At 42.0% G+C, this 19,891-nt stretch overlaps 3 protein-coding genes across 4 annotated transcripts; 1 reads left to right on the top strand and 2 right to left on the bottom strand.

Annotated features, from left to right (window-relative positions):
* The first annotated feature begins 1,059 nt into the window (after nucleotides 1-1,059).
* Nucleotides 1,060-6,984, top strand: LOC115780486 (netrin-4). 2 transcript variants are annotated; one of them, XM_030729696.1, is made up of 10 exons: nucleotides 1,060-1,518; nucleotides 2,139-2,629; nucleotides 2,706-3,017; nucleotides 3,653-3,779; nucleotides 4,237-4,425; nucleotides 4,600-4,816; nucleotides 4,896-5,023; nucleotides 5,114-5,182; nucleotides 5,297-5,467; nucleotides 5,579-6,984. In XM_030729696.1, the coding sequence occupies exons 1-10, from the start codon at nucleotides 1,440-1,442 to the stop codon at nucleotides 5,713-5,715; spliced, it is 1,920 nt and encodes a 639-aa protein (XP_030585556.1). In that variant the 5' UTR covers nucleotides 1,060-1,439; the 3' UTR covers nucleotides 5,716-6,984. The 2 variants fall into 2 exon arrangements, with proteins under 2 accessions (XP_030585556.1, XP_030585557.1); XM_030729697.1 differs by lacking the exon at nucleotides 1,060-1,518 and having other exon boundaries at nucleotides 2,136-2,266; nucleotides 2,340-2,629.
* A 1,180-nt stretch (nucleotides 6,985-8,164) lies between these two features.
* On the bottom strand, nucleotides 8,165-12,596 carry LOC115780739 (mitochondrial intermembrane space import and assembly protein 40-like). The gene is given in 7 exon segments (XM_030730119.1): nucleotides 8,165-8,451; nucleotides 8,454-8,514; nucleotides 8,516-8,586; nucleotides 8,589-8,648; nucleotides 10,695-10,775; nucleotides 10,778-10,792; nucleotides 12,575-12,596. Coding segments are annotated over 7 exon segments (444 nt in total). The 3' UTR covers nucleotides 8,165-8,317.
* Nucleotides 12,597-14,269: 1,673 nt separating this feature from the next.
* LOC115780609 (protein transport protein Sec61 subunit alpha-like 1) lies at nucleotides 14,270-18,837 on the bottom strand. Its single transcript, XM_030729887.1, has 12 exons — nucleotides 18,684-18,837; nucleotides 17,752-17,819; nucleotides 17,588-17,653; nucleotides 17,418-17,496; nucleotides 17,069-17,200; nucleotides 16,809-16,918; nucleotides 16,414-16,567; nucleotides 16,154-16,314; nucleotides 15,848-16,045; nucleotides 15,511-15,702; nucleotides 15,352-15,428; nucleotides 14,270-15,264 (listed from the first exon to the last, which is right to left on the bottom strand). The coding sequence occupies exons 1-12, from the start codon at nucleotides 18,688-18,690 to the stop codon at nucleotides 15,078-15,080; spliced, it is 1,431 nt and encodes a 476-aa protein (XP_030585747.1). The 5' UTR covers nucleotides 18,691-18,837; the 3' UTR covers nucleotides 14,270-15,077.
* Nucleotides 18,838-19,891: the final 1,054 nt, after the last annotated feature.

Raw genomic sequence — 19,891 nt, forward strand, 5'->3', positions numbered from 1 at the left:
TATTTAAAGTGTTGATGTTTGAATTTCCAGTTTTATTTTGAAGTGGGGATAAATAATATATCTAAATAATGTCTTCTTGAAAATTCTGACAGAAAGAATAGGACTAAGACAAGAACATAATAATGAATAAAAAATGTACTTTCAAGGGCTACTGTTGATTGTAGTTAATATGAAAATCAACTGTAACTTTCCTAAAGGTAACAAAATAATACAGGTCATCATCATCACTGGTCCATACTTGTCTTTTGTAATTCTATTTTTGATTTTCAAGGAAAACCAGGCAGACAGTCCTGTAAACATGTTTTTATGTCACTGGAAACATTTATGGAAACCAATACAATTCTTTGCATCTATTCCAATTTTCTGAGCTCCCTGTATTTGAAGTTAAGCCATAAAACTGAGTAGACACTGTGTTTATTGTTCCAGTTTGTTCTGTGTGTGTGAGTGCGTGTGTGCCAGAAAGGAAAAATACATCAAGCTCAGCAAGAGGACTTTATGGTTCCTGTGGGTGAAAATAATTCAAAAACGTGCTGCTATGTCCCAGACCATGTGTTTATTTTCCATGGTTAAAAATGAAAAATGTCACTGTAATAAATCCAGGCAGCCAGCCTTATTGAAGAATTGTCCTCTTCTTCTCCATCTCATTTGCATTAAACACCAAGCTGGCACATTTTGTTGCCACTTTGTCCATCAAGTTGCAAATAACTGCACAGAGGACTGTTTTTGCCTCCATGCCCGGATGTCTTCCTGCTAGAATTCAAAAAGCCCGGAAGTCTTGGAATTAATGCAGCTGAAAAACAAGAGGGCAGAAGCAGATAAAGTAATTAACCAACCCAATTAAGGTAAATGAGGAGAGATATGGATAAAAGACTGGCAGATTGTTTAAAAAATACAACGGGGCTGTTTTTTTGTTTGTGTGTGTGTGTGTGTGTGTGTGTGTGTGTGTGTGTGTGTGTGTGTGTGTGTGTGTGTGTGTGTGTGTGTGCGCGCGTGTGTGGGCGGAGGGGATCCATAAATAGAGCGCACACGGCTCTCTGTGCATAAATGCATGGAGCCTTGGACTTGGCTGGTGCACACAGATGTCGGGTTGGCTGCATATGTAGTTGAGTTTGTTTGCAGAGGAATATTGCATTTGAATGCGCAAAATGGAAGATATGAAAGCTCTATCACGTGAAAATTAACAATAATTAGCAGACTGACTTATTATTTGCTGCACATAAGGATGAATTGAGCTTCAGGCGTCTACATTGTTCTTGGAAGGACGTCGGGGGGGAATACTTGATGTTGGAGTCATCCGGACACTTTGCGTAATTAGCAAAAGAAATGAGTTTGACTGTTAATTAAGGCACAAATAATGTTGGGACTCTTCTTTGGAAGAAAGCGCGTGTCGCACCGTGTATGTTGTAAACACAACAGAAACAAGGACAACGCTGTCTAATATGCTCGGGACACCTCGACTTCTGGTGCTGGTGGCGCTCGGTTGGCTATTTTTATTTGTGACGCGCAGCAGCGAAGCAGGTGAGGCGCATCATCGGTTTGTGTTCATGCGCTTATTTCTAAATCAGCACCGTCATTGTCCGCATTTTATTTTCGGGTTGTGTTTTAATTGACTGAATTACTGTAAAGAAGGTCATTTTTTTTATGACACTGAAGACCTCACTCAGTCAAAATATAGTTCATTTTTAGGGGCCAGTGAAATTAAATTTCATGTTTTTGATGTGCGAAATAAGCAAAAGTCATACTTGCTCCTGATACATTTGATAGCTTTGTGTCCTTACGTTACATGTAACTTGAATCTTAACGGTGTTCAGTCGGCGAAAGGACAGGATTCTGTGACAGCAGCACAGTGGTCAGACAGATTAAATATTCATGGAAAACGCAATATGCAGCACTTTGACTTTGTCCATGATGTCATGTGTGGGAAAATGTACTGATATCTTGGACATCACCAGATAATATATATATATATATATATATATATATATATATATATATATATATATATATATATATATATATATATATATATATATATATATATATATATATATATATATATAAAAAATCTGTAATACTCAGTTATGGCTTCATTGAATAAACATATTCCACTTTCACTGACTCCCATTCCTCTGCCTCAGTTTCTAGCAGCATGGGCCGTGCCTGTAGTCCACCCATAGGGAACCTGGCAAGCGGCAGGACCCTGTTCACCCTCTCAAGCTGCTGTGGGAACAGCACACTACAACATCCTCTGTGCCCCCAACCTTCCGTGAGTCCCCACGCCTGCTCTCAGGATCCTCACCCAGCTGTTCACATGACTGATGACCCTTTCTTGCATCCAGATACCTGGTGGGCATCAGGTGGAGGTACTACTGTGGGTGGGCAGCAGGATGAGATACGTTTGGACCTGGAAACCAAATTCTGTCTGTCTCACATGGTTTTGGTGTTCAGGTCACCCCGGCCTGCTGCCATGGCCATTGAACGTTCAGTGGACTTTGGAAAAACCTGGGAAGCTGTCAAAGTCTTTGCATACAACTGCAGCGTAGATTTTGGTTTGCCTGATGACTTTGATCAGCCAGGGTCACTGTGTACATCCCGTTATACTGACGCTACACCCTGCACGGGCGGAGAGGTAGACAATATTTAGATATGATGTGTTGTCAGAATGTTTATTTCAGTACACTTTAAAGCTCTGTTTCTCCTTCTAGGTTATATTACGTACTCTAGAACCCAGCAGTGTTATAACACTTGACCCCTACAGTCCAGAGGCCCTCTCTCGCCTGACCATCACAAATCTCCGCATCAGACTGCTAAAATCCCAGACCTGTGGCCCAAGTCTGACAGAATGGAGAAGCTCCACAGCCTCAGGCCTGACCCCCCCATCCAGTTCAAAAAGCTCTGCTTCAGCACCTTATGCTATTTATACTTTACTAGCAAGAGGGACCTGTCTGTGTCATGGGCATGCTGAGTATTGTGTTCCACACAACCATGTACACAAGAAGATAGATGACAGTAACATGGTGAGTATTTTATCTTGTGTGAATATTCTTGCATCAAAAGAAAAGACAAAATACTGGTGCATTCATTTTTACATTGGTTTTATTACACACTCAGAACAGAGGTGTAAAGATATTAGGTCCAGGTATAAATGTAGTAACTGAAATTCTAATAAACAATCTTTTTAAATAGCTTGAGTTACACTTTACATCACCTGCCTGGATGTACACTGTCCCCCAAAAATAAACATTTTGGAACTTGGAACGCTTGGGAAAAAAATGGGGCGAAAAAAGTAATTTGATTCAATTCAATTTTATTTATATGACCCTAGCCAAATGCAAAACTAGTGAAAAAACAAAAAAGATGAGGAGGGAAAAAATGTCAGTGGCCTCCACCTGTAAAACCATTCCTGTTTTGTTGCCCCTCTAGTGCACCAGTTGTTAATTTCATGAACACTGAAGCAGCTGAAACAACCCCCTCTGCTACTTAACTGACCAGATCAATATCCCAGAGGTTTAACTGACTTGATGCTAAACTCTGATTAAAAAGCGTTCCTTTAGTTTTTTGAGCAGCGTACTTTATGTTTGTCTCTGGACAGCAGGTGTAGCAAAAATTAATGTAGATGAAGTAACTAAGCATACACAGGTGTGTCTTCCAGGTGTTTGGTAGGTGTCTGTGTACTCACAACACAGCAGGAGATCACTGTGAAAAGTGTGCCCCACTCTACAATGATCGACCCTGGAGGCCTGCCAATGGCAGCAGTGGGGAGGCCAACCCATGCCAGAGTAAGTGACCACCACCAGGACTGCACAGCTGTTACATCAGTGAGTTTTCACTTTACTGACAAAGCAGGAAAAAAGATTTTAAAGTGTGGAGGAAAGATGTAAATAGTTAGTGGCACAGGTGGCAGAATGCAGATTGTCCACTAATTGCAGAGTTGGTGGTGCAATCCCCGGCTCCTCCTGTGAACAAAGAATTCTTGGCCAAGATCCTGAACCCAGTGTTGCTCCAGATGGGAGGCTAGTCCCTTGCATGGATGTGTGTGTGCGCGAATGAGAGAGGCAACAGTGCAGTCCAAACACTTTACATTGAATACACAGTTCCTGGCTTGGTTGCTATATTTGTATATCAGACCCTGGCAGTGTGTCACCTGTTCACGTTTCTCTCTCTTCCCTGCCCTAATGTCCTGATATTGTCTCATCTCTCTGATCGCTGTGATGTCACACATCTTCACGACTGAAGAGTGTGAGTGTCACGGCCACGCAGATAGCTGTCACTTCTCTCAGCGGGCATGGCTTTCCTCCGGCAGACTCAGTGGGGGTGTTTGTGAGGACTGCCAGCACAACACCGCCGGGCGTAGGTGCCATCGCTGTCGCCACGGCTACCACCGCCGCCCGTCCCTGCCCCTCAGCTCCCCCCACACATGCATACGTAAGAGGCACAAGGCAGAGGGGTGACTTACTGTGGCTTTGGCTTGGGTGATGTGATATGTCTATAGCTGTTCTTAGTCAAAGTTATTTGATGTAGGGGAAGCTTACAAATGTCCTATAGCACCATCTGCTGGCATTTTTATACTCAGCTCTGTATCTTGTGTTTGCTGCACAGGCTGCTGGTGTGATCCTCTGGGATCTTTGCCTCCTCTACCTGGAAAGGAGGGACCCTGGTGCCACCCTAGGAGTGGCAAGTGCCTCTGTAAATCTGGTGTGGGGGGCACAAGCTGCAGCCACTGTCTGCCTGGCTACTGGGGCTTTGGAGGGGAGGGATGCAAACGTTGTGCATGCCCTCACCAATGCGATCCATTCACTGGCCAATGTCTCCACAGGTGGACACACCTTTTTCACTAATGAGATGAAATTTAATGGACTATGGGTAGTTGGTAATAATTTATTCTGCCTTCACAGCTACACAAATAAGCAAATGTTAAATGTGCCCATTGGTGGAAAAATCCCTGACTTGGATCATATATTCTCAACTGAAGAAGAGGTACTACTGTCAAAGACGCTTGCAGTCTCTGCTCTGCAATACACAGGTGATGTTAATCCCCATTATGAAAATAATAATGCTTCAACCATTTCCTACCATCTAAATATACAGAGTATAACTCAATTTCTACACACAGGGAAGTGTAGCTGTAAGGAGAAAAAGCTGATAAGTGCATCTGAACTCTGCAAGACCAAACCTGATTATGGTAAGCAACAAAAGGTGCAGTTTTCACTTGTTTAAAAACCCGCTGCATAAATCTGCAGTTTGGTTTATGCTTCAAAACGCCTTCCCTATCTTCTTTCTTTATGGCCTCTTACAGTAATCAAGGCCAATGTGCTGTCTGCTCACGACAAAGGAAGCTATGCAGAAGTTCATGTCAAAGTTCACAAGGTCCTTCGATCAGGTCAGAGGACGCTGCACTTAGGAACCACCAGCGTCTATCCTCTGTCCTGGACCAGCCGTGGCTGCACCTGCCCTATATTAAACCCAGGTAAAAATGTTTCAAACATATCTTTAAAAGACACCAGCAAAACAAAATATTATTCACTATCAAAAAAAACCAAAACAATAAAGGGACTAATTCATTAGATTTTTCTCCCAGGTATGGAGTACTTGCTTGCAGGAAAAGAGGAGACTGGAACAGGCCGTTTGCTGGTCACCATGCAGAGTGTTGTGGTTCCATGGACACCTCATCTAGGTCTGTTTATATCAAGGAGCCTGAGAAATGGATGCCCATGAGCCATATGATCCAAAAAGGCAGGATACACTTCAGAGGTTTTCTACAAGATACTCAAGAGTGAGTGAACAATTCAGAAAGTGGGATGAAAATCCAAGAGTCAAACTTTTGGGTTGAGGCCACATAACTGAAGTACCCACAACATGTGTGGGCAGGAGAGTGAATGGATGTTAAGTGTTGTACTTGGTGCTCGAGACCTAACTTGCATAAAAAGTTGTTCATTTTTTTTGTTTTGTTTTTCCTTACAGCCAGTTCCATTTTGGATCTGGATAGAAACTGTAAAAATACCTTGAACTGTTAAGCTAACAAATCCCCCTATAATACTACACCTCCTCTTAGTTAATTAGCAGAAAAATAAGTGCAAAATATTGCACTTAACTTCATCAGCTACATCTGCTCATAAAGTAAATATTTAATCAGCCAACCACATTGCATGGACTCAATGAATTTATGGTCCGGATGATCTGCTGCAATGAGTAAGAAAGGTGACTTAAGTGACTCTGAATGTGATGTGGTTGTTGGAGCCAGGTGAGCTTAAATTAGACTACAGAAGAATGGAAAAACATTGTCTGGTATGATGAGCCAGATGATAGGGTCACAATTTGACTTGAACCCATGGATCCATAATCCTTTGTATTCTGAGGTGTACTGGTGTGTCTGTGTGACGGGCAGGTTATTGATAACCCTTAGTACCATTTGAGCATCATTTAAAGGGGACATATCACGCAAAATCCACTTTTTTAGCCCTTAAATACATTTTTTGTGTACTGTGAGTTTTTAGGAGTGCAGAAAATTTAAATTTATTCTCTCCCAGTGCTGCGTAGATATCTTTATATTCTTTTTGGGTCATATTTTTCAGTCTGTTCAGTTTTCTCTATTCCCGTTATGTTTTCTTGTCTATTACGTCACAGTATTGCTGTGGAACTGCTAAACAAGGTCATCAACTTCTGGCTAACCAATTTCGTGAATCCTCCATTTTTTATTTTTTGTAGTCCAGTCCAGTTGAGTTGAGTTGAGTTTTGCTGAAGTTGCAAGTAGAGGAGTCAAAATGTTCGGTTGTTGGGTGTATTACCCACACGTACGTACCACACGTAACGGCATCAGAGCTGCTTCGAAGTGCCTGTTTCTCTGCCGGTAGAGAATCGTATCACTGCTATCAAACTACAAAAATGGCCAAACGGGGTGGAGTGGAATGCTCAGTGACCTGGAGGGGGGCGGGGCGTGAGCACCAAAACGAGCTGCTCTAAGCCACGCCTTAGAACAGGTGTAAATAAGGGTCTGTGGAGCTACAATAATGAGGAATTCAAACCAAAGCATTGCAGTTCTACTTTTATAGACCACAAGTGAATGATTTACATATGAAAAGGAAGGATTTAAAAGCATGATCTGTCCCCTTTAAATGCCACAAGCTGCCAGAGCATTGTTGCTGACCATCTGCCCTGTTTTAAGAACTCAGTTTACACATCATCTACTATCTACTTTAGGCAGGACGGCATGTCGTGTCACAAAGTTCATATCATCTCAGACTGGTTTCATGACAATCAGGCTGGAGTAAGTGGGGTAAAGCGCTCCATAGTCACCAGAGCAGTCAAATGTAACATCATGAAGGTGCGGCTTCACCAACCTGCAACAGCCACATAAAACTAGGATGTCAATATGAAGGTAAAACTCAGGAATGTTTCCAGCACCTTGTTGAATCTGAACCTTGAAGAATGAGTTATGAAGACAACTCTAACCTGTTGACTGTTTATAAATGTAACTGTTTATCCCATAAAAACAAAAAAAAAAAAAAAACTGTTATGTTGGTTTTTTTTTCTCTTAGAAAAAAAAAAAAAAAGCAAAACAGAAACATCAGACAATCATTTTAATCTGGATATTTTGAGAAAAACCACTGAGTGCTGACCACAGCATTCAACTGAAGACTCTCAGAAGGTTAAGACAACAAAAACATTGATTGCGTTCACAGGTGAATATGACAGGCCAGACAGAAAGCCAACAACAGTGATGACCAATCCAAGTTATAGATAGAGACCCATTAGGTTTCTACAAGATGCCAACAAGTCAGTTAGAAACAGAACATCTAAACTGCACAGATGCTCAATAGCTTCCTGCTGATTAACTCTGCTTTGGTCTCAAGTGATGGAAAGCAAATTGAAGTGCTGAAAAAGTGTCTGAGGTAAATAAAGCTCAGTGTCTTGTGAATCAAAAGATCTACAGATTACAGATTTCTTAATTAGAGTTGGATCAATGTTTATGTGTACTCCTGAACGACTGACCTCTGGACACCATTACAAATGCTGACTAACAGCTCTTCTGACCGGCGTGAGAACAATTATGTATTGCATAAAATGAGTATTTCAGCTAATGTCCCTGATGCAAATCGCTTGGCCCACTGTCAATAATCAGATAATTCATTTTTATTTTTTTTTAAGTGCCCACCTAACAAGCAGCACACACACACACCTCTCTGAAACTCTTCTCCTGATGGCCTGTTAATTTCCCATTAGTGTCAGAACTGTGTCAACAGTCCCACTCTGAAGATTTGAGCAGGAGAAGAGACCAATCAGAGCTCCTCGGCGGACAGTCTTTTAAACTGATCTGACCCTAGCTGGCAGTCTGGCCGTCTGAAGGTGAAGTGCTGTCAGAGGAGACAGCTGAAGTGACCGCAGTAGAGTCACTCTCAGACGATAAGGCAGCATTGTCAGATGGGGCGGCAGACTCGTCTTTATCTTCCTCCTGGGATAAAGCTCAGGGTACTTCTGCATGCACTCCTGCATGTTACGGAAGTAGTCGATGCACTCGGGAGCCCTTCACTTCCTCCTTACTGTAGTGGAAACACGAGAAGGCCTCCTTAAACTGAGAGCCGCACGGTCGCTGGCCATCCCCCCCAGACACGGGCAGTTCCAGTTTATGTTTCCATTGGGCAGGATTAGGCCTAAAGTAACCAGGAGAGTGGCAGGTTAGCAGAAAACCTTTATGATTTCACGAAAAGAAATCTGCTCTGTAGTGTGAGGAGTGGGATCCTGCATGGAAACTCTTTTCTGTGGCTACCAAGAACACCAGTACGTCTAAGTGAGATCTCGGCGTGTACTGAGTCACCAAAATCTGACTGAACCACAAAGTCTCAACTTTTAACTGGTATGTTACTAATGACTCAGTCTTGATTTAAAAAAAAAAAAAAAAAAGCTCACCTTTGGATCATAACTATTTATTAAGAACAAAAACACTAAGTTTGCTTAATTAGTCACAAATATTCAGTGCTATAAAGACAGGGCTCAGTGAGGGTCTAACGGTCTTTGTCTGGGATGGAGATTAGTTTATGGCGGGAAGCTTCACATCAGTTAGTCATTAAAGAAATAAAAACACGTACTACAATCAGCTTCTTCATTGAAAATGAACAGTTTCTGGTAATGTAAAGCTTATGGTTTATGTGGTTTCTAGGCAACTAAACCAAGTATACAGCTAGCACAATGATATAAATGATCATTTATATAACTACATAGTTTTAGTTTAGTTTTAGGAACTAATGAATGTTTCAGTTCTGTTTCTTTAATTCTTTTAACCACATCCATCAGCACTGGACAAAAGTTTTGAGTCACCCTTCATTTCTTTGCATTTTGATAGGAAAATGGGAACAGATGCAGCCATTTATTGAAATGTGCAAACATATATAGAAATAAAGCATATAAGGTAAAGTAGAGTTACTACAGTTGTAATGAGCGTCAAAAGTCAGTGTTTGGTATGAGCACCTTTATTCTTCTACACAGCCTGAACTCTCTGAGGCAGCTTTCTTGTCATTTCTTTAAGCAGTCTTCAGGAACAGCTCTCCAGCTTCTCGGAGGTCATTCAAAGCTCTTCTTTGGATGTTGGGGCCTTTCTTCTGTTTCTTCTGTGTGTTAGGGATCACTGTCATGCTGAAAAATGAAACTGTTGCCAATCAGATGCTTTCTCATGGTACTTTTTCTGTGTGTTCATAATTCCATCACTTTTGACAAGCTCTCCAATACCGCTGACTGAATGCAGCCCCAACCATTTCGAATTTCAAACTTTGAGTCCAGCTCTTGTGGCATACTTCAGCCTTTTCTGCCCGTTCCCTTCCTTAAGAATGGCTCCTGACAGCCATCCTAGACCAATTCTGATGAGGCTTCAGTGAACTGAACCATCTGGGCAAAATACATCACACAGGTCCTGTGTTTCCTCTTCTTTAAGGACATGAGTTTTAGATACGTTCATTGCTGTAGATGTTTGTTGCTTTGTTTTTTTAGGCCTGACACTTATTTTGTCCTCCAGTTGTCCAGCTTTTCAATTTTTTTTTTTTTTTTTTAACACAGATACACTACATGTCATGCTGAGATATACCAGGTTTTGGCTATAGCTCTTTGGGAATCAATTTTTGTGCAAAATACAGTTTTATGCCTGTCAACTCTGTTTATATTTGGGATTTTTCAAAAAGAAATGGGAATAAATTATGTGTTTCTGAGACAGGCTGCTAGGAACAAAGTGCCTAAAGACACAATTTAAAATTGGTTCTTTGCCAAGTTGTCTGTTATGTGTAGATACAACACTCGTTCATCCCTTGATTTAGATACTCTTTTTTTTAAATCCTTGAATGATTCTCAGTTCAGTTTAAATGGCTAAACAAAAAAAAGGAAAGAAAGAAAACAAGTCTGGCTTCTTGGAAGCAAATATAAAGAAATGAGGGTGGCTTAAGATGTTTGCACAGTACTGTACCTTACTAATAAGAAGCTACTTTCAGCTGCACCCTTATTCACAAAGGGTCACAACAGCAGGTAGCTCTGCATGTTGATTTGGCAGAATTTTTTACATCGGATGCCTTCCGGGATCGACCCAGGATCTTTCATTTGGTGGGCAAATGTGTAAACCACTAAACTATGGAGACTTTAAAAAAAACAAACAAAACAAAACTGTTCATTACTAAATAACTCAAATAATTGTTTTGGGAACCACAACAATGACTAACCCTGCTCCTCGTAAGGATCGTTGGGGTCATCTGCGATCAGCTCGGCGTTGCTGGGTGTCTCATGGTCTTCCTTTGTCACAAGATGATGCGATCTTTACCTTAAATTAAAACAAGATAAAACCCAAAACATGAGCAAATCAGTTACTGTGACTGTTGGTGCTAATTTATAATCTTTCATTGCTGTAACAAGTAGACAGTTTGCTGTGACTCCTGTGAAACTTCACAAAACAGTTCTTCTGTGCAGTAAAACAGAGGTGCACATTGCACTTGATACACATCGCTGTTGGTTGTTCCTGTGCATCTTCACTTGTTGTCACTATTGTGATTCCTTTTGTATCCGAGTCCTGACACAGCAGGAATACTCGGATGACACCTGCCCATTGTGGCTTGTATCAGGAATGGAAAGTAATCTGAATAAGGAATCTTGTTAAAGCCTTCAGTGACTGGACTCACAAAAACCACCTCATACTGAACACCTTTTACTGAAGGAATAGATTTCTGAAGAGTGAGACCCCCTCTACAGCCTGTGAAAGTTTGTTGGTGGACAGTAGAGGTGGTAACAAAAAATAAATATCTAGGTTTACACCTAGATAACAAACTAGACGGAATACAGATGAAAATGTTCTATCAGTCTGTAAGGACAGTGGACAAACTAGTGAGAAGCTGACTGTAATGACCTTTATGAACAAAAAACTGGAAAGATCTTCTCTCTCTCTCTTTCTCTGCTGGAAAACAGGAGATCCAGAAAATCATTGTACCCACAACCATCAGGCTTTTCAGTTCTCACATAAATAGCAGAATGAGCTATGCCAACCGTGAATTCCATCTGGGATCAATGAAGTGTTCTTATCTTATATAGGTTGGCCAGTGGGATGTTATTTTGTCCAAGCAACAATCCTGATTTGGAATGGAAGCCATGAGTCTCCTGCGTCTTTCTCTCCTCCTCATACTTTTGAGGTTTCGCCCTCTGTGTCTTGCTTTCCTTCTTGTTTTTTTTGGATTGCACAGACTTTGTGCATTTGCGATTTTGAAATGCATAGAAGGCGGCATGTGGGTCGCTTTTTACTCATCCCTTCCTCAGTGCCAGTCCCGTCTGCAGAGCATGCCAGAGGTCACCGCTGCCATGTCCTATCAAATGAAAGACAAGGGCGGTGGTACCACTTTTTGAGGATCAGGCCTATCGGTCTCCTTCAAGAAGTGCTCCTTATCGCGCAACGCTGCCCTTAGGCAACGAAAAGAAAAACTGAATTCCTGAACATGCAAATTAAAAAAAAAAAAACTTTATAAAACCTCACAAAAACCCTTACTACAACTTCATAGACACACCTGTATTTTTTATTTATAATTTGTGTCATTTTAAATATGATTACAAGGGCAAATTTTCTTACCTTCTTCTCACACCATGTGGTCCTTGTGACCATGTGTCAGAAAAGGATGTCCTGCCTTCAAATCAGGCTTGATAGTGACTCCCACATCTTATTAGACTGATACTTTTTAGGACACTGACTGGCTGGCAGGCATCATTTAAGCTCACGTGTACCGGGCATGGGGCTGTGCTGTAGAGGGTTAAACCCATGACAACACCAACAGCCACTGCTAGCTGTTAAACAGCACCGCTGATCTGGCTCACGTACCCCCCACTGCAGGAATCACAGTACATACAGTCTTAACAAAACAAAACAAAAAAAAAAAGTACTACCGTCTACTTCAAAGCTGCGTTTACTACAGCAGGAGGCTGACCGGCTTCCTAACGTACCAACCAAACGGCAAATTCTCGTTGGGTTGTACGACGTTAGCATAGCTGGAAGGTGGTGGTGGGCCCCGGCTCGGTGACATTGCTCAGCGTGGACGGAAAATGAATGAAAGAAGATCAAAATTACCTTCCTGTCTGCAGTACGACATGTCCGCTGATGCTTCGGTTCGTAAGGCCTCGTCCTCCGGGATGCAAAGGTGACCAGCGCGAGGAAGATTATCCAACAAATGATACGGGTTTCATTGACAGGCTGCCCGGCATCCAACCGCCCCCGCAAACCCCGCGACCTGTCCATAAGCGGGCGCACAATAATGACGTCACACCAGCAGGTTAGCTCCTGATCCGGAAGGTCGGTGGTTTGACTTCCACGGTCTTGTGCGAAATTCTGTTCCCCCTGTGTCGGCAGCGCGCACTGCAGCCAGAGCGGCGTATCCGACAGTCTTCACGGAGCTTGCTGATCGATTCTCGGTATTAAAACGACACGTAAAAGACTTGCTGCTAAATTAATTTGTTCCCATGTTATGGAGGGGGGGCAGGATATTTGGATGGCTGAAATATTTGGTTCCCCCCCCCCGTGTAAATTTGGCAAATAAAGAGCAAATCTTTTCATATTCACAGGTGTTGCTGTCCTTGATGAGAGGGTAAGCACTGTAAAAGACTTTTACCGAGAAATCGATCAGAAGCGCCGCGAAGACCGTCGGCTACGCCCCTCTGGCTGTTCGCTGCCGACACAGGGGGAACAGATTTTCAAGACTGCTCCAGTCTGCATCAAGTAGCCTTAGGCAAGATACTGAACCCCGCATTACTCTTGGATGAGTTGATCGGAGTGTGAACGTGAAAAAAAAAAAAGTGCGGGTATGACTGGGTGAATGAGGCGTGCTGTATAAAATGCTTTGAGTCCATTTACAAAACATGATCATATATTATAAATAAATGGAACATCTGAATTTGCTAGTTCTATTATAATAAGTTCTGGTCTTAAATTGATCACAGTTTCTGAGTTTAGCATGATGAACGCATCAGACTGTTTTCAGGGAGATGATCCATTTCTGCCCCATCAGCGCGCATGAAAACCTACGACCTAAAAGCAAAAAGGGCTCAAGAGTTTACGTCAAGAGCTGGTTGTGTACATGTGTCTATGGGACGACACAGAAACGTAGAATACAAATTTAGGTTTAGACGTTCCTGAACATCTGTTATACAGTATTACAGCTGATTCACTTACAAGCATCATTTTAACTATATTAAATATGGGAAATGTTTATGAAACAAACATCCATTAAATGAAGAAGTTATAAGGGGAAAACTTTTAAGAGTAACCGAGTCACACTTAGTGCTCATCTGGGTTCTCCCTGCACCTGTGGGGGTTTTAAGCAGGTACACCACTTTCCTCCCACAGCCCACACACATGCTCCTTAGGGTAACTGGTGGCTGTAGATGTGCATACAAGTGTGTGTGGTTGTTTCTCATGGTTAGCTCTGTGACAGACAATCAACCTGTGGGTGCAACTCTTGTCTTGCCATATCAGCTGAAAGAAGATTAAAGAAATATATGTGGAGCAAATTTATCTCAAACCTCAGAGTGACCTCTAGAGGAAGCCACACATCACAGCACCCAACAAAGCTCAACTACAGTTAAGTCATTACACCACTTTTAGTTGTTGTGTCACTAATATGTGGTAAGAACATTTGCTACTGTGTAAAAAAAAAAAAAAAAAAAAAAAAAAAAAAAACAGGAATCAAAACAATTCAAGTCTGTTGGAAAACAAATCTTATTTTTTTAATAACACAATTATGTCTGTTACATAAAGTAAAAAAAAAATGAGACCCCTTTTTCCATCCCTATCAAACCCACCCTCATCCCGACCATCTCGGCAGTTTTGTGCAGCGATTCAGTCTGGGAATAAAAAGAGCATGACGACACAGACAAACACTTTCCTTTGAGGATCCAGAGACAAGAGGACAAACACTGTGCCTTAAATCAGACCAGAGTGAATACAAACATAGTCCATGAGATTTAAAATCAAAGTAAAGATAAACTGTTTTTCTGAGATTACAGAAACCTTATCAGTACAAGCATATTTTATCTGTACTTCCCACATCCTATTACAGAAACCTCAACGATTGCTAGACGATGAACATGATGGCTTTCTTTCAGTTCCTCCTGAAACGTCCAGGCACAGTGCTTTCAGCTTGAAATAAGCATCATCATGCTGTCTTAAGTGTTCCTTGAACATGCTGCAATGAACAATGCCTGAGGTCAGTCAAAGACAGCACCTCGCATTTTTTTAGGCATTCTTCAGCTGATAAGACAGTCAGTGGGGATTCAGGCAGCCTGCAGAGAGATGGTAACGGCTACTGAAGAGAGGAGAAAAAAAAAAAAAAAAAGAACTAAAGAGTCACAATACTATGCTCAACCCTGGGCGTAACCAAAAGAGTTATCTCAGCATTGACACGCAGTATGGTGGAGAGCAAAGATGATGGCATAAAATTACCTCTCCCAGCTGCTAAATACACTGATTGTACAAATTGCAAAAACAATGCAACATAAAAAATATATGGATGGGGATGGATTTTTTTTGTGTCTGACGTGTGCTGCAAAAAAAAAAAAAAAAAAAAAATTAGTGTTTTCTAGAAGAGCAGTGCTGACATGCTGCCAACTTCACTCTGCTCCTTCACGAAGATCTCAAAGTACTGGTAGATGATGGTCACAGCCAGCAGGATTCCTGTACCCGAGCCGATGGCACCCAGGAAGTCCGCCATGACCGAAAGCCCTCCTATACAGAGCCCACCGAATGCAGCAGCTGTGGGGATGTACCTGCAGATAAAAATTAGAAATAAAGACTTCTACGTGCTGCAAACATTAAGCCTGTGAGTGCATTTCCAAGGTTTCTTTTCTTTGTACCTGTTAAGTTCATGCACCATGGAGGTCTCTCTGTGTCCTCTCATCACCATCTGCTGCTCCTTGAGCTGCTTCGCCACCTGAGACGCACAAAATGAAACATCAGTGGACATTTTTAATACGGGACTCTGACATAACGTGTGTGCACGAAGACACACTTACATCTTTGGCAGAAGATCCTGAGACCTCAATCCAGGTCTTGGAGAAGAAGGCACAGGAGCCGAGCATGAACACGATGTAGATGACGGCGTGAACGGGATCATCAAGAACCGAGCCAAATGACTCTGGTGGAGAAAGGTAGTAGCAGAGACCGCCCACTGGGTAGGCCCGAGCAGGTCCTCCACTTGAGGTGTCCTAAACACAAAGATTGTATTTGCATTGAATAGACTGGAGATGAGTCATGAATCTTCTTAATAAAGTCACATTTGTACTCATTCGCTTAGTCTCCTGCTTCATACCTATGCTGCCATGACTGGGACTGAATGTACTATATACTTACAGACCAGGTTCCCAGCAGGTTGACCAGGAAGTTGCCACTGAAACGTGTTGAGAGCATCTGAGAAATCACGTACAGATTGGAGACCAGAGCAGATTGGAGGATGATGGGGATGTTGGAGGTGTAGAACAATTTAATGGGGTAGGTGTTGTACTGCCCACGATAGCGTGCTGACTTGATGGGCAAGTCCACTCTGAAGCCCTGAAGAAGAAACAAATATTTTAATACAAGCTCTGCAATCCATATTCCTCTAAGTTTAATTAAAAAAAAATAAAATAAAAAATCAGGTGAGATGCAACAGTAAGTCACCTGGAAGTATATGACCACTGCAAACACAAAAACAGTGGCGATGAGGTTCATGAGGTTGGGCAGGTTCTGCCTGTAGAAGGCTTCTCTGAGGGCACGCACTTTGTCTGTACGGGTGGCCAGCAGATGGAAGAGTGCGATGATGGCTCCCTCAAACTCAGTACCTGGAAAAAACCCAAAGATTAAGTCAGTGTAATATAGATATACAGAAGCACTGTTTTAATAACTCAGCTTTAAAACCCTTTGGTTCCCAGCGCGGATACCTCTGCCAGTGTTGACAGTTGTAGGGCTGAAGGCCTTCCAGACAATGGTCTCACAGATATTGGTTGCGATGAAAAGAGAAATACCAGATCCCAGACCATAGCCCTTCTGGAGGAGCTCGTCCAGTAGCAAGACTATCAGACCTGCAACAAAGAGCTGGAGACAAATGCAGGAGGTTTGTACTATGATAGGACAGGTAGATATCAGCAATACTTTAGATAATTTCACAATGTATGTAGACTTTATGTAATAAAAGAAATACTGCTCATAAATAGTTCAACATTCTTTTTGATAAATGCTTATTTTGTAGGTAAGTAGGTCTAAAGGTTAAAACAATTGGTAGATTAAGTGCTTGATATTTTTTAATATGGACTTAGCAGTGGTGATTTCTATTAACCTGGATGATGATGAGCAAGCATATCCCAGCACCCATCTCTGAAGGGTCTCCATACATGCCAGTCATGACATACACAATAGCCTGTCCAATGGTGATGATCATTCCAAACACTGCAAAAGTACATAAAAAAATATGAAACAGGCACAACTGAAATATGAGCTGTTATGAAAGCGCAAGCTTCAAAAGTAAGACATCTTTAAAGCTTCAAAAAGACAGCTTCTGAAAATATAAACTGTCTGATGAGTAATAATAACACCTACATTTCTGAGCTCCATTGAAGAGGGCTCTGTCCTTGGGAGTGTCTCCAACTTCAATGATCTTGGCACCAGCCAGCAGCTGCATGATCAGGCCTGAAGTGACGATGGGTGAGATACCCAGCTCCATCAGAGTACCTGAACAACAAAGAGGGTACTGCTAATCAAACAGTCAGCATCACCAATACCAAAAACAATGTAAGAGGGCCTATAACCGTTGACCCTTGACTCGTGACATGTGATAAAAGATCATGTCCTGTGTGATTAGACAATAGGATCAGATTATCTCTCCTAGGTGAAGCCACAGTTGACATAAAGAAACGTTCTGTGGAAACCAGTTTAATATATCAAGCACCTCTGTTGGAGGCGAGGATTACTCTCATCCAGTAGAAGGGATCTGCTGAATCTGATGACATGATGCCAAAGAGAGGGATCTGGACAAGAAAAAGAGATAAAACACTGTGAAACAACACACTACAACCAAAAACACAACCAGCAGGCAGGCTGTCATCTACAGATACCAACCTGGCAGCACACCAGAAAGATGAATAGCGTGATGGCAGTCCATAGTACTTTTTCTCTAAATTGAATCTGCAAGATTTAAAAAAAGAGAGAGAGACAATGAGCTGTCATTCCCTTCCACTCAAAGCATAATGTGTTAAAAAAAAAAAAAAAAGCTCAAAGCTTACCTTTCTTTCTGGTTTCTGGATTTCTGGCAAGACTGCACAGAACGGTTTGATGACCTCCAAAAATTTAACTGTAAAGACAGTGTTTAAAAGTTTTAAAATTGTATTTATATATAAATTTTTTTTTTTAGTTTATTTTTTTTCCCACCAAACCACATATCCAGCAGCTCTCCTGGGTGTTATCAACAGCATCTGAGCTTTTGTTCATCTTTACTCAGGTCAACTTTGATGCTACGTCATCACTAACCACCAGCTAAACAGCTGCCAGAAAAACTAAACAAGCCAGTCGTGAACACGCTAAGACGCAGCAACATGGATGCAGAAACGTGAGCACAGCTGGGAGGAACTAATATTAGGTGTGTGCTCACTTTTAAACCGTATACGGCTCTCTGCCTTTTGTGTGTCACTGATCCGCTCCGCCAATCAATGAAACTGACTGACAGACAGCCATTTCACACACACGCTTCAGTTCTTTATTTAAGCCACACAACCAGACAAATTTCACTCAGAAAACGAACTAAATGCCATCTTAAAAGTGAAGAGAAAGCAGAGACGCCTGCGCCGTATACGGTTATTCATTTAGCGTGATGCTAACTAGCGTTCATTCACAAAACAAGTTAGCAATCATTTTACAAAATGAAGCTTTGACGCACACTTCACGGAGAAACACGAGAGGTTAGGTTTTGTATCTGCGCGTGACATAAATCACCACAATGTTACCTTATCGTAGCGAAAAACAACTAGGCTGTAACCCTGCTCCCGTTATGAGCTAGCTCAAAGTGCCACATAACCTGGCCAAGGTTAGCCAATTAGCTTCCCAGACGAGAGCCGAGCGCCCTTTAATGTTTGAGATTTCATTTGTTTTTTTAAAAAGGACAGCAGGTATCTTAGAACATCCACTACACGCATAAAGACAAGAAAAAGATAGCACGTACTCCCCATGGTGCCCGAAGTCCGACTCTTGCCGTGTTTGTGTTGTCCGCTTGAGTGCTGTGCGGTGTCAGTGTGGCTCCATCAGCCGCTCCGGGAGGAAAGAGGGAGCCGTAGAGACACGTCACCAGACAAGCCGCTGCCCACGTCACTGCTCCGGGCTTCACAGAGCCAGCGTAGAGCGCGCTGCACGCCACTCACCGCCCGGTCTGCGAGCGTGATTACTCAGAGCTAATGAACCGATATTATTTCGGGAAAAGCGTGATTTTAACTTTTAATATTTAGAATCTAATCGCGATAACACACAGTCCTCCCGTCCTACAGAGGGCGCCGAAAACCTCCGGTTTGCGTCATTTTCCTCTTCTGTTGAGAAGACTGCACGTTAGAAGCGCTTTGCTGCCCTCGGCTGCCCTGGATGTCCACACGTTCTGAAACAGTCAGCAATTGGTAGTATTTGACATGTTTCAGGGTTGACTCAGTCAAGCCACTGTACGTTTATACTTGCCCACCTACATTTTCAGTCTGCCCACCCAACTACAGTGGGCTAGAACCGGGCCTGTATTAAAAACAGATTTATTTCGCAGTGGTATCACAGAAATAATTCCTTCTAGTTGACAATTCTTTTTCCTGTCTTGTCAGCTTCTTCATTTCTACAAGCACAGAGACCCTAAAAAAATAATAATAAAAAATTATGTCTATATTAGATTTGGTATGGCCCTACTTTTTCTATCCTGTTCCAGTCATAGTATTTGTACATATACAATGAACTGGGCTCCAGTTTTTTTACATTTTTTTTAGCTCTTAATTTACTTAACAGAATAGACAAACAACAGAAACATGACACAGACAATAACAACACATATAGCATATTTATATTTATATGTGCAATGGTGCAGAATGCAAAGATGTTGAAACAGATTATGGAATAAACAAAGAATGGATAACAGATTACTATGTTTACAGTATATGCATGAGAAATTAGCACTATTATGTATAGTCTATAGATGTGTACAATGATATATAGATATGTACCCGCAGACATCACTGTCCATTGTAGCCTGTTCTTGTCCTCTTTTCTGGCTGGTCCAAGCCATACAGTGATGGATGTGCAGAGAACAGACTGGATTATTGCAGTGTAGCAGTGGATCAGCAGCTCCTGAGGCAGGCTGAACTTTCTGAGCTGTCGCACAAAGTACATCCTCTGCAGGGCCTT

Source organism: Archocentrus centrarchus, chromosome 5 (genome assembly GCF_007364275.1).
Source record: "Archocentrus centrarchus isolate MPI-CPG fArcCen1 chromosome 5, fArcCen1, whole genome shotgun sequence".
NCBI lineage: Eukaryota > Metazoa > Chordata > Actinopteri > Cichliformes > Cichlidae > Archocentrus > Archocentrus centrarchus.